General features: G+C 43.2%; 1 protein-coding gene across 1 annotated transcript in view; it reads left to right on the top strand.

Annotated features, from left to right (window-relative positions):
• BANK1 (B cell scaffold protein with ankyrin repeats 1) overlaps positions 1 to 15,182 on the top strand; it is a 2,434,538-nt gene that overhangs the window by 398,407 nt on the left and 2,020,949 nt on the right. Inside the window, exon 2 of the mRNA XM_078676074.1 lies at positions 8,293 to 8,697. Coding sequence (XP_078532200.1) covers positions 8,293 to 8,697 — 405 coding nt within the window. The remainder of the gene's footprint in view (positions 1 to 8,292; positions 8,698 to 15,182) is intronic.

The following is a 15,182-nucleotide window of genomic DNA, read 5'->3' as shown; positions in this document are numbered from 1 at the left end:
TATGGTTGAGGTTCTGCACAAGGTGGAGGGCAGTGGTTCAGAAGTTTGGGCAGTAGGCTTCAAGTTTGCTAATATTTTGAAGACTTCATTTTCAGTCATAGGTTTGAAGTCTGTCCATTTAGCATTGTTATAGGGCTGGTGGGTATCCTGATTGATTTCAGGTTTTGTTGGGAAGTGGTATTATATGTAGCAGTCACCTGTTGCTAAGAGAAACATGAGAATTCATGATGGTCTGAATGTTTGTAACCACCTAAGAAGGCTGGAAGATGACTCCTGGGCCTCTAGCCATAAACTTCCCATATATTTGGGGTGATTCTTAGATGGCAGGATTTCTATTTTTGATGAACAAAGGTTTACAATATTTTACTTATCCAGCAAGTGACTGGCATACAGTGTTTGGAGAATGTTTGAAATTATATGTTCCTGTCCCCTCTATTTTCTGAGTTATGATTACAAAAATATAATCCAACAATATATGGAAGTCTAAATATTGTTTACAAAAACATCACATCAGTGGCGTTTCATTACCTCAATAGGTTGATATTTTTGTAAACAATATTTAGTGTACTATAGTTTTGTCAGACACAATTTAAACCACAATATTCTGGCTCCATACCATGCTGTAGTTCCTTTTATTTTGTTTGAATTCTCTTGCACTGGCATGAATTGTGCCAAATGATAATAAAACCTTTGAAACTTGAACATTGATTATTTGCTTGTCATCTCTGGCGCTTCCATCAAATATGTAAAGCTTTCACAGTTTCTGTGAGAAAGTTAATCTTCTATACAATTTTGATAACTTATGCCAGGATCCAAATTCCTGTGATGGCTGGAATTAATGGCACAAAATTGATCCTGAGGCTTAGTGTATGGCTCTGAGGTCCAAAAGCATACCTCTTTGATGACACAAGATTAGCATCTCTGTCCCTGAGAAATGTACAGAGAGTCTTGGTGGCAGTATACTGCTTTCCAATTTTTCCTGCTGCCAGAGCTGAACGTGATACCTACCATCCCACTCATATAAAGTTCAGCTTGTATCTTTCCCAGAGCCTTTGAAGACTTCCAGGTGTGTTTGTTGTGTTTGCTATGTGTATGGCGCATGTTAGCTGGACTCCATGTTAGTTATAAGTGTATGCATGCTCAGGCCAGTGGAATCCATTTTGATTTGCTCTTGGCTTGAATATGGCATAAGATGGAGGTATTGATACAGTTTCCCCAAAGATTGGAAGTTTATTGCTTGCATTCCTAATCTGAAGGGTGCAGCCACAGACATGTTGCGAGATGAAACAGGGCTGTCTTTAGAAAATCAATGTGAACGATTTAGGAAGGGGATTCTGATTAATCGTTTCTATTCATCGCCATTTGCTTGATGTTATGGGCATAGGGTGAGTCAGAAGATTCGGATGTTAGTGGGAGAGAGGTTTCTAGGCAGGGCTGATGCTTTTGTCTTTCCATTAGTGCCCATCTACAATGGCTGATGACAGCCAGGTGCAGATCTTCACACTCATTGTACTGTACTCATGGTATGGATACTCCAATTTGACCCCACCATCATCAGTACCTTCTGAGAGAGCCATCACCCTATACAAAGAATTGCCTGCTTCGCAGAAAGAAGATGAAGGTCTGAAAAGTAACCACCCTTAACCATTCCTGAGCTGTAGACAGTGGATCCACATAATGTATCCAAAACCTCTATATACATGTGGATCACAAACAATCCTGCTTGGTTCCAGTTTCAAACTAATTCACTGACCATGGACAACAAAACTCCAAAGAATAATGAAAGGGCTATTATAACTGCTAACTGGTCTCTAAGCAATATGAGGACATCGCCTGAAACTGCATGCTCTTCTAGAGAAGCTGTGGGTCTGCCTGAGCCATGGGAGCCTGTCTTTCTGTCAGTAAGTCCAGAAGAGAAGCAGTCCTGAAGAAACCAATTTGCCAAAGTGAGTGTACCAGACCTCCCGACTAACTGAAAGCACATCTACTCAATTCTGTCAAAGCCCAACTGCACATACACAATAGGACAACCTGAGCATGCATCAACCCCTTACATTCATCCTACTTTGAAAAAACAGGAAGAAAGTGTTTTGCGGTTATAGTTCTACAGGTAACACAGTGAGGAATAAACATTCATGAATGAATTGTGCCGCAACTTTGTTTCTGTCGTAATGTGTCAGTGTGAATCAACTCTGGGATAAAGCCTTCCTCTGGATGGTACACCTCAATTCCATAGAATCGGGTGAGAAAGAAGAATGAGTAGGCAATGCCTAGGTGCTTCCTTTCATTGTCATAGCCCTTATGCTCTACCTGCCCACCATAGAGAGCTTTGTCAGATGCACTTATGTATTCATAGAAAGATTCTGGGAATGCGGATACAATTATGCTGCCCTTCTTTGGTGGATGAACACAAGTTTGCAGAATCAGCAGCAGTAACTGCCTTGGATTTGTGATCCACTTTATTTGTGGAGGCTGTGATGAGACTGAGTAGAATTAGGACTATTGGGTTTAAGAGTTACTAAGTGTCATTCTTAGATTTTCTGCATTGGTATATTTCTTCTAAAAATGTGTGCTTTTCTAACGTGAACACTTCAGTGTATCCTGAGTGTCTTCATAGCTTTAGAATCTTAGGAGGACAGTAGACACCTTAGAATAGCTGCCCAAATCCTACCAGCATTTAATGTGCTATCATTGTAAATGTAAATGTTGGTGTACTTGTAAAGCGCAATGCGACTCCATGGAGTATCCTGGCGCTGAAGACTGCTGGGGAACCCGTCCTGGTTTTCCCTGTGAGATGGTCCCTTTCTGGGTATCTCCAAGGTGAAACCAGGCATCCCCGGCATCTGTGGGGGGCCGTTGTAGAGATGAGGCAAGCTTAATGCCCAGAGTTGCTGAGTGTGTTCCCTGGTTAGAGTAGGCACCGAGGCGAGAATTATCGAGTCGGTTTTGACCCTGGTCCACGACCCTGCCGCGTGGGGAATTGAACCCTGGTCCCGGGCCATTCTCTGCTTACGGGTCTGCCGCCTCTAACCAGTGAGCCACACCACTCCACATTGTTTCCACAGCATCATTCAGAATTCTTCAAATCATCCCAGTACCAAGGTTTTGGCAACATATTGATTGCCTGCACTGTTTGATGACTGGTCCTAGGTTCTGGAACTCTTCATAGTAGTTACTAAAAAGCGACATTTTCAAGAAGACTAAATAGACTAAACATTTGCTGAACACTGAGAGCTCAATTTGTAATTGGCTGTGGGGTGAAAGTTGCTAGTATTCTTATTCAGAGGGTATTTGGACTAGACGTTCAGGTTTAACTGGCCCTATTGGAGCAGGTCCAAGTTGGGTTTGCATATGATGCATTCCTGTCTTTAGAGGCACATGATGAACTAGAATGCTGACCTGAGTATATTAATTGTTGCTGAGATTAGTCCCATTCATAGCTTTTTTCCTCGTTGAGACAACCTAGGTGACTTGGGTATGGTCACTCATGGGCCACAAAGCTCTTTGTTGCTTTGGACTCAAGCACCGCCTTACTGATGAGTACCACAAGGCCTAAACTGTCCTGGTGTTGATAGCGTTTCTATTCAGTGAAGCTATCACTTAGCAACTTGGTCTGGACTGCTTATTTTGATGCACAGACAAAGGATCTGGTGCGTGTGGTTGATACCTACCTGGAATAGCAAAGTGGGCAAAATAAAACTCAGGACTGAGTAATTTCTAGAGGTTAAGATAGATTGAAGCTCTTCTTGTTTTTTATTTTTTTTACTTTGCATGGCCATACTAGTGGCAAGGAAAAATGCAATAGGGTCCCCCTGAGGACTGTTGTTCTGTGGTAGCGTCTTAAACCAAAGCCCATATCATTTTACAGCATAATTTCTAAATTAAATCCGCTAAAATGCCACACATTTCTGTAGGTAAGTCATTCTTCAAACTTTACGCTAATGTGCTATTAGGTGTGGCCGCTCTGCCTGTGTTTCTCTGTGAGTTCTGGTTTAGGAGAAGGCTGTCCAATGTAGTGTATTTTGTCACGTTAAACAGGACGCAGTAGTTATTCAATTATTGTACTGACCCTATTTTTGTGTTTTTTCGCTGGACCACAGGGATTCCCTGTTTGAGCAGGATAGGAGAGATAAAAGATGAAATATGATTGTGATGCAGGGAAAATGCCTACTTTAGAAAATGGTTTTATTTTCATATTTCAAAACATATTTATATAAGCCTGAAGCTTTTCTCGTGCCTGAGGGGCTTGTCGGGTTTGGGTAAGATGTTTATCTTTGAGGTTTCTATTAGGTTTTGTTTTTTCGGCAATGTTTAGCCTTGTAATTTTAATTTATATTTAATTTAAACTACTAAATCGTCCTTCAGCTTTACATGTTTTTAGTGGATCTGATGCTTTTGTCTCCATCTGCTAGTTTGCTTTTATTTACACTTGGCCTCTTTCCGAATAAGTCCGTGTTCGCTATATTGCACCTTGATGTTTGCATATATTTTGCAATAGATGGGCGGCATCGTTTTATTTTACTTTTGATGTCTTATACATCCCTAGAATATAGACTTACAGCCCTTACCATCCCAAACAAATGTTCTCCAGAATGTTCTAGGTTAAGGAGAGAGAAGTGTCCATATGTTAGAGAAATAACATTAAGTGCAAAGTGCTGGGTCATCTTTTTGATGTTACTGTTTGATATCTATTCTTAATTTGATAATTAAAAGATGAATAAATCTCATTGGTCTCGTCTTAAGAGTCGTCCATTTTGTACTTGGTAGTCAAATGTTGGATGCAAAAATGTTTTGTATGGGATCTAAATGTGTCACATTAGAACCATTTATTGATAGGTCAGTTGTTGCTTCTCAGTGTGACTATTATAACCAGAACCTGAAAAATGGCAGCATGGGTTACGTTTATCAGACGTTTGATCTACGAGGCACCCCAAATATGGTGATTTCCGCTTTAATGCTGCTGTCCATAATAGCTATTTCTGTGCTGATGATGTTCTATTTTTCAATTTTTCACCATCTCATCTTATAGTACTATGTGCAAGCATAGGTAAAATTAAAAATGTTGGTCACACTCAAATCCATATTTCAAATCATCTATTAGCTGGTGGTGATCTTTGCTTTAGATACTGGTGACAGAACGTCAGCAATGTCAAGTTTGTTAAATATTTCAATACTAAAGTACCAATTGTATTGCTAACAGCATCACCTAAATTGGTCAATTATATCAGATGCTTTGAACGGTAACCTTTGAGGCACAATCATTTTTTCCTTTAAAGTGGCAAGACACGTCATACATAGATAACCTTACAATTAACGTAGATTGATAAAAATGAGGCATTATTTTGTGACCTTGTGAACTGAAATACAGGGTTTGCATTGCAGAGGTACAAGAGTGGTCTATATATTTGTGTAAAGCATCATGGAAACTTCTATTCTGCAGACTTAAGAATGTATGTATATATGAGTAAGGAAGTAAATAATGGTGTTTTACTCTTTCTATGTGTGCTTGCAGAATGCAGCCCATGTGAAAAGGGGAAATTACGATGAGAAATAAAGATATTTCTCCTCGTTATGTCTCACTTTGGAAGTTCTAGCATTTCGACGCATTCCCAAATCTACAAGTCTTTGTAAATCTGGTAATGCGCCATAATCCATGGATGGAAGTATGGAAACGCACTTTTACACCCATTGTACGCCTTCTAAGTTGAAATGTAACATAACGCAGTGCAAGCAGCTGCCTTCTGTTACATTTTCTTACAAAATCACCTAAGGCCTTGCAAATCAGGAATTGTCCGGCTTTGTAAATATTACCGAAGCCTTTATGTTGTCCTTCCGCAAAGGCTTCATAAATATGGGCATTTTTTTTTCTCTTCCCCTTTGACCAAATGCAGCAACTCTGGTTGCAGTGCTGTATTGCATCAAACATCAGTAAATATGGGCCCAGATTCTGATTCTGATCTTTATCTATGTGTTACCTTGTCTTGCTGTTCCCGCCTCATGGTAAGTAGATATTTTACCACTCCCCTTTCTATGCATGTTGTGTTTTGTCGGTATTTATAATATTAAATAAAGAAACAAGATCGAATCATACACATGCATTGGGTAAATCTATAGATGAGCAATCTCTTGCTTTTTTTATTTGTTAGGCTATCCTCTTCCCTGCCTGGTGTTACTATTGATTTTCTACCTGATCTGCAACTAAAATATTTAGGGCCTTATGTATCAAAAAGTAATTTTGCGATTCTAAAATAGCGATTTTTTGCGAATCGCTATTTGAGAATCACAAAATGCTATGTATGTTGGATTTGCAATAGATTTTGCGAATCCTACATATTCCTTATTTGCGAATCGCAAATTGCGATTCGCAATTAAGGAATACCTCCCCATTCATTCCTATGGGCCTAGAGGCCAATAGGAATGACTGGAAAGACATTCTCAATTTGCGATTAGCAATTTGCGAATCGCAAATTAAGAATGCAATTTCAAGGGTGCAGGGGGTCAACAGGACACCCTGTTGCACCCCAGAAATAAGCATGGATGCACATGTGGCGCACATACATGCCCTAAGGGCATATATGTGCTTCACATTGCACTTTGAAAAATGCAAGAAAGTACATTTTTCAAAGAAATCGCAAATTACCATCAACTTGAAGTTGGTGGTAATTGACTTTACACCCAAATATAATATTCTGAAATTACTTCATCCCAAAATATAAGCTTCGTTTGTAGAACTATACTTACAATGTCTTCAAATGTTATTCTTAGCTTTTAGTATTTAAATGTATTACAGTCAATCTCATCAAATTCACAGTTATGCCGAACAGATAACTGCAGAGGTGCAATTTGTTTTACTCAGCTAGCACAGTAGGGCAAATTTGGATAATTCAGGACTGAAGTAGCCAAACTAACCAATGTAAACTTTCACATCACCTTTATTAAATTATTTGCAGGTAAAAGTACAATAGGACATCCGCTGTAGGAAATTATTTTCCCCGCTGTCAAGCAGGACTGCCTGTCTAAAATTATAACTACCGTCCTATGACCTCTACCTTGCCACTTCCGCACCAGCAGGGGCTGGCATCAGGGAAGGTGAAGGACGCATGGGGCTTATTTGCAACAGGCAGCGATAATTATTGCTGACCATGTATACCGGTGGAATATTTCGCCAGGCTAGCGTTGTATTAACAACGCTTAGCACCATGGCGATGTATATTCCATCGATATCGCCCTTTTCCATGGAACATCGCTGGTTTTCCAGCGATGTTCCATGTAAAACGACAATATGCTTGATGATACGACCCTGTGGTCGTATCACATGAATCCACCTCCCATGTTAGGTATGCCTTAGTCAGGAATTTAACAGACGTTAAATATCCCCGCGTTGTAAATATCGCGAAGCTGCCATCGCGATATTTACCCATGTTGATTACACAGACATGCCTACTTTGCATCTCATTAGCGATGCGAAGTTAGGCGTGCTGGAAACGGGAGCAAAATTCAGCAAAACACGCGCTTGCGTGGCCTTGCTGATATCGTGATAAACTTATTGCCGCTTTTCACCCGTAAACGGACGCTAAAGCAGTGATAAGTTTATCGCATACCCTTGATAATAAGCCCAGCAGTTTCTGGGAACACAGCAAATCTGTGACTGCAGAGGAGCACTCTCACAGTACTTTGGACCAGCAGAACATCTGCTTCAGCACAGAACCTGTTTTTCAGCCTCTTTGGGTCAGCTTTGCACATAGACAATTTGATGCTATATTTTGCCAAACCTCCATCAGATGCCAGTCAGTGTCATGGTATGCAGAGGTATGTCCCATCTTGACCAGTAAATATACGGTGGTCAGGTTTACGCATATGCTCTTCAATGCCATCATATACCCCCTCACCTGCCAGATGATGTAATTGTCAAATATGCCTCCATATATCATTCAAGTTCAGAAGCCCAATATTCCTATATGCCAAGAAATGCTGTTATGTATCCAGACATGCCCCATCATAACCTAGTTAATGCTATGTACCCAGGCACGTCTTGTCAGATGACAGTCAATGTAATGTGCCCAGATATTCCCTTTGCTAGTCCTTCCCACTATGTGCCAAGTCATGCCCCATTATATCCCGCTCATGAGCCATAAGTTTCGATAAAACGGCTAATGTTGTTAATGTCATCATTTAGAAAATTATGTCCCAAGCAATAACCATAGCCATTTGCTACTTAGCATTACATTGAATCTTGATACATGTAAAGATTTATACAAATGGTTTAAAGAATCAATAACTGGTCTTTTTCAGACAACTCCAGCAATCTCCTGGTTATCTACGAAGAAGAAGCGGAGGATTGGGCGGCGTACATTAGATCCATTTTCCAGAATGATTTACCGGAGGGAGTTCTACTGTACAAGTTGGAGGAGTCATCAATGGAGTATTTGCCGATGTTAGCATGTTACCAGTGTAAACTACTCATATTATCCCAAGGGCTCATGGACATCCTTGATGACATAAAGGTGACTTTCCTGGTTGATCTGCTCCATCCTCCAGACAACGTGGTGATCTTGCTTTGTGGGGTAGAAAATTCGAATGCATTATATGAACTTGCTCCCATACAAAGAACTTGTCATGAGCTCTTCGCTGATCAGGATCCAGAGGACTACCTCTCAGTAATCTGCAGTGTGGTATATCAAGGGACTACTTCTACAGGTATGTAATCTCTCCTTTGATTATGAGCCTGGAAATGGGAGAACAAGAACATCTGTCAATATAGGTAATCTGTGCAATAATTGAATTTATGAATGTTAGTCAACCCTAATCAGTTCACATTTATGATCTGAAAATTAAACATTACAAAATAGAAAAATGCTATTTAATAAAAGGGAGCTCTCTGTTGCTCGCAACAGGCACTAAAAGATTTTGATCTTTGGAGCATCAATTGTGGCATATTATTTCTGTATACATTACAAAGTGAAGCAGTTAGTGATCGATATAACTTTACGGCTAAGGATTTAGTTCAAACATGACTACTTACCACTATCTCAGAAGAAAAATCTGAACACTGTTCTATTTGAAGCCCTTTACTAACTATCCAGTACACCTTTTAGTGTGAGTTATCTATAAGCTTTGAAAGATTCAGCCAATCAGATATATTGTGTTAGTTAATCTTCTAAAGTGCAGTGCTACCCAAAAAAACGGCACCCAAAAACCTCAGAGAGATGCCATGAACTGCCAGGTACTTAGAGGCATATTATCAAGATTGCTTTAGCGGCAGGAAACTGCTGCTAAAGCGGCGATAATGGGCTTGATAATATGCCCTTGTGAATTCCTATAGAAGCCCAGGTTCTGGTGTGAACCTGGGCTTCTATGCGAATTCACAAGGGCCTATTATCAAGCCCCTTTACGCCGCTTTAGCGGCAGTTTCCTGCCTCTAAAGCGGCGATAATGTTATCTCTGTTCTTGATAATATGGCCCTTAGTTTTTTTTTAAATGCAAGGAAATGCGTGTCCAAGATGGTGGACCGATAGAATGTGCCATCCCGTCCCTCCATTGCCTGCTGCCATTCGAGGGCTGTAACCCATTCCCTAAGACCCCTTGGGTGTGCTCCCATTGTCAGGTCCCCCATGTGCACCGAGGACTCCTGGAATAACCGCTCATACCTCTCTGTTGGCTGCGAGCACCTCGTCGGCAGCCTCCAGGACTCAATACAAAATTGCGACAGCCATGTTGCGCTAAGGAGTGAGCAGGCTGCATAGTCTGCCCAGCCTGCTAGAATATGGCATGAGTAGCGTCCGGTTAGCAGAGGTGCGGGGGAGCAGAAATCATCAGCGGAAGCGGAAAGCAGTGTCCCTGGATCACCGTGAGCAGCGGTCGCGGTGCTATGCAGGATGGCTGTGTGGTGGGGCAGAGCCTAGCGGGGACAGTGGTTGATTCAGCACACCCGGTGCTACAAATAAGGTAAGAGATCGGAGCAAGACCCCTGAACATGCAGAGGCTCCTTGATCATGCATGCCTATAACCCCCGCAAGATGAAAACACTGTGCCAGCAGCTGCTAAGATGAGGCAAATTAATTATAATTAATTTACTTCCCACCCTATTCCCCTATAAACCCACAACCCGCTACAGAAAATAAATTACTAACATTAACATATTTAAAAATTAATCGATTAAAAATAATTACCAATTATATTTTAATTAATTACCAATTAATAATTAATTAACAATTAACTCAAAATAAATACCAATAAATAAAATAACATATTTTATTAATTATAATTAAACTACTTCCCACCCTATTCCCCTATAAACCCACAACCCGCTACAAAATTATATTACACACAAATTAAAAATAATATTAACTTACTTACCTAAAATTCGATATTTTTGTTGTCTATATTCTGTCCATTCGATATTTTGTCCATTCTATATTTTTTAATCGATATTAATGCTATTCTATTCGATATTAATACCATTCTATTCAATATTTTGTTAGTCTATATTCTGTCTAGTCGATATTATGTCTATTCTATATTTTTTACTCGCTATTATTGCTACTCGATATAAAAAATTCAATATTTTGAATGCACACCGCGAGGTAAGTGTTGGCCTCCTGAAGACTTCGACTGCCATGCTACCAAACACTTAAGTGGCTAGGAAGGGGAAATCTCTAGATTACAAGTGATAGCCATGAAACTTACACACTAGTGCTGGACTTCTTACCTTTCCACCTGCCCAGACACTTGTCGGAGGGGCTAGGAACAGCTCCAGCCTCTCAGATACCAGCACATCCTGGTGACTCTCTTGGTGAGGGTTTGTTCTGAGGCCCAAAGATGGGCACCAGTGTGATGGTCACGTTGCAAGCAGGCCCTCCTACCCAACTCCTTGGCTGTGAACCCGCAACAAGAATAACCCCTGAACCAGGTGACAACCCATACTTTAAGATCGTTTCTCCCTAGGAGGTGAACTCAAGTCTCTAACCACATTGTGGGATTTGAGCAGATTACAGTGATCTAACTAGGAGATTACGTCAGCAGCTAGAGTGAGGAAATATAGATCCCCCAGGGAGATGCTTACTTGGTTCACTAGAGGCTCCTGGGTTGAGTGGCCCTCTCCTTCCTGGTTGGAGTATGAGGTAGATGGCGAAGAAAATGATGGACCCGCGGCAAGGTTTTTTCTTGAGGATTTGTGTGCCTCCCTTTGGGAAGGCCTACAGACAGGTAAAAAGGACCTTTCCCAGGATATTCGCCATGACCTGACAGAGGTGGGAGACATAGTATCAGCCCTTGAGTCTTACAAATCCAGCCAAGATGAGGAGCTTGAGTAGCGGCAACAGGAAGTGCTCCGCCTTCGAGATCAACAGCTTGACATGAAAGCGCATGCTGAACATTTAGAGAATTGGTCACGAAGAAATAATATCCGCATTACGGGAGCATCAAACAAAGATGATAGTACGGATATTAGGGAATATGTGAGAGCCATCGTTCTCCAGTTACTCGGTGCACAAGCTGATACAAAGACCCAACTCGATAGTGTCCACAGAGCCGGCCAGCCTCAACAGGATAAAGCTCGTCCCACTGACATTCTGGCCTGTGTCCATGATTGCCAACTGAAAGAAACGAAACTTTGCAAGGCCAGAGATATATCCCTCTGCAATTTAATGGACATAAATTGTCTCTCTTTCAAGACCTCTCCGCTCTTACCTTGCAGAAACACAAAGCCTTCCGACCAGTGATGCTCTGTCCCAGCGACAAAGGCATCTGCTACTCCTAGGAACATCCGTTCTGATTGGTTTTCCGGTGGGAAGGAACATTACCTTAGCTACGATCCCTATCTAACACATGCCATCTGTTAAACATAGCAGACACGAAGCAGTCTGACCCGTCGAACAGCCCTCATGATCGAAAGGCCAAGAAACGTTTCCATGGTGTGGAGGATTGCCTTCCCGAAAGGACAGCTCCTGGATCAAGTGACCATAGCCATGGAAGGGCAGGTGGTGTTGAACAACCTGACTGGCAAACCTGGCCAGTTGGACACCCCTGAGATGTACCGTGACCTACTGATCTTTCTTACATCCGGGGGTGGGGGTTGGTCCCCGGGGTGAAGGGACGGTACAGGAGTTCTTCCTGGTGGAGTTGGAGGTACTTTAATGGCCCCTTGACCCTGGACTCCTTCGGGACATTCCTGGCCTTGGCCAGTGTAGTAAGTTTCAATGGAACTGTGTTAGTTCATCGTTCACAGTTGGGGTTTTGTTGGGGGGTACCCACATTTCACAGGGGTCCACTATGTTCTTGCTCCTCACGTGGAGCTTGCCATCATAGGCCTGGTTCACTTCCATGGGTGGGAGGTATATCTAGAGACTGGGTGAGCTGCAGAAGCTTGTGGAGAGGATTGAGCCAATATCCCCTCAGATCATGCCCGCAGTGTCTCTATCTCTCAGAACTCCCCTTGAGCAGCGAGCCCCCCACCCTTGGTGCCTCCAGGAGAGTCTACTGCAAAGACCTGAAATGGTTTGACTGTTACTCAAGAGGTTACTGATTACCTAGCCTTTAATGGCAATGCAGAGACCTCTATGGCCACTTTGTGGGAGACCCTAAAAGTAGTTATCTGAGGAGAGCTGATTGCCATATCGGTGGTGGTAATAAACCCCCCAATACAAAAGGGAGGTTCTTCAGAGTCTTTTAGAGCTGGAACGCATTCATAAGTGGACCGGGATTCCCCAAGTCCAGCTACAGCTAGAGGCTGGGTTTTCGCAAATTAAAAGGCCTGGATTTGGATAAGGCTGAATGTGAACTACTCAGACTGCGACACTCCTTCCATGTTCGAGGAGACAAGTGTGGTTGGCTGTTGGCTAATAAACTCCAGGCTCAATGGCAATTGGCACGGGTGGCATAGATGATACAGATGTTACTTGGGACGGCTCCATCGCAGTGGCCTTCTGGGACTATTTTAGGGAGACTTACTGTTTACAGGAGATTTACCAGGAGGCTCCTCGCTCTTACCTTCATGGAGTGCGCACCTCTCCCTGACATCTGAACAGGTAGATGCTTTGAACTGGCCTGCCTGAGTGGAGGAAGTGATCTAGACCATTGCCAATAAGAAGCCCCTTTAGTCCCCGGGCCCGGATGGCTTCTCCGGCCTTTTTTATAAAACATTCTGCACCTCTCTAGCCCCAGTCCTCCCTAGGCTTTTCAACTCCTTTGCTGAGTCAGTGTATATACCACCCTCGATACTAAAAGCTTCCATTGTTGTTTTTCCCAAACACAGGAAATACAGGAAGCATGTGGTTCATATCTCTTCTTAATGGTGATATTAAGCTGTTTACTGATATTCTTGCAGCGGGCCTGGGCCCCTACATGCCAGGTTTGGTAGACCCAGAACATTCTGAGTTTATCCCCCATCATCAATGTCGGGACAATACTAAAAGAAACGTGCACCTCATTTATAAGGCTAAGTGCTCTGGGAGAGAAATAATACTCCTGACCATCAATGCTGAGAAGGTGGTTGAACGGGTTCATTGGCCTTATATGGAGGAGACAATTCAGCATTTTCGCTCCACACTGAAGATTCTGTTAAAAGACCTTGTGTAACTATAGGGAGCCGCAGGCAATGGAGCGGGTTAAAGGCCACTTCTCTGTACCCATTCCCTATTCATAGGGGAACGTGACAGGAGTGTCCACTGTCGCCCATGCTTTTTGCTCTATATATGGAGCCCATGGCCTAGAGAGTTCACGGTAATCCACATATCACTGGAATGTGCCGATGATGTGATAGTTGCCCTCGAAGACCCATTGAGAGCACTTCTGGCACTTCCGGTGCTTGAGGACTTTGGGAAAGTGGCAGACTTTCGGATTAATCTCTAGAAGTTGCGGGCCCTGTATCCCTCAGTTTTGCCTGCTACAGACCCATTAATGACTAGCAGCCAGTCCCGACGTTTTCCGGGTATGAAATAGAATGTGTGTAATGTGTGTATTTGACAAGGCCAATTTATTTTAAAATCTCGCGGTAGACAAAATTTTTTGCTTCATTAGAAAAGGGACGGAGAAGGCCCAGCTGCAGCCCTGATTGACGTTAGCAGGCGCGTGTAATTGGTGTAGTGATCCGCTGCCTGAGCCTGGCTACAGCCCTGGTTGATGTTAGCAGGCGTGTGTAATGTCGTTGAATGAGAGAGTTTCAGCCGTGGGTAAATCCATTTAATGAGAGAGTTGAGTGACAGCGAGTAGGAGAGGCTGCAGTAATTGTCCCCGCAGACACGCTCATTTGCGTGTTCCCCCACTTGAGGCCCAGATGCAGGCCTGTTTGATGTTAGCAGGTGCGTGTTCCCCCGCTTGAGGCTCAGCTGCAGCCTTGGTTGATGTTATCAGGCGTGTGTAATTAGTGTACTGATCCGCCGCCTGAGACCGGCTAGAGCCCTGGTTGATGGTAGCAGGCGTGTGTAATTTCGTTGAATGAGAGAGTTCAGTAACAGCGCGCAGGAGAGGCTGCAGTAACGTTACTTACCAGGCCTCCAGGTGAACGCATTTGTCACGCCCCCAGCACAGGGCCACAGCAGACGATCTTCTGAATAATGTACGACCCACATGGCATGAAGGGCGGAACGTAGCACACGCCCCCAGCGTGCCCCTTGATGCGGCGCAATTGCGTTCACATGGCATGAAGGCCGGACACACGCCCCCAGCGTGTCACGCCCCCAGCGTGCCCCTTGATGCTACGCAGCAACGTAATTGGCGCTTCTATGTACGACTCACATGGCATGAAGGGCGAACACACGCCCCCAGCGTTTGTCACGCCCCCAGCGTTTGTCACGCCCCAGCACACGCCCACAGCCCACGATGTGATGGCCGTACCACACGCCCCCAGCGTTAGTCACGCCCCCAGCCCACGCCCACAGCACAACGCAGACAAGCCCACAAGGGACTACTTTGCTGGCACGGTTCCTTTACCTTTTAAATGTATAGAGGAGTTGGCCTAACGGCTAAGGCGTTCGACCTCGGACCTGGGGATCTGGGTTCGAGTCTTGGTAACGATGCCAAACATCCTGTGATTCTGGGCAAATCACTTAATCTCCCCGTGCCTAACAAAAATGAATGTGTGTCCTCATGTAACGTAACTGATGCTATGTAAAGTGCGCTGATACCTGATTCAGTTTGTGTCAAGTTTGCTCTATATAAAACTCTGCAAAAAAATATATATATAT

This window comes from Lissotriton helveticus, chromosome 2_1 (assembly GCF_964261635.1).
Source record: "Lissotriton helveticus chromosome 2_1, aLisHel1.1, whole genome shotgun sequence".
Classification (NCBI taxonomy): domain Eukaryota; kingdom Metazoa; phylum Chordata; class Amphibia; order Caudata; family Salamandridae; genus Lissotriton; species Lissotriton helveticus.
Note: the sequence above shows the minus strand (reverse complement) of the source record. Positions and strands in the feature narration are given on the sequence as shown.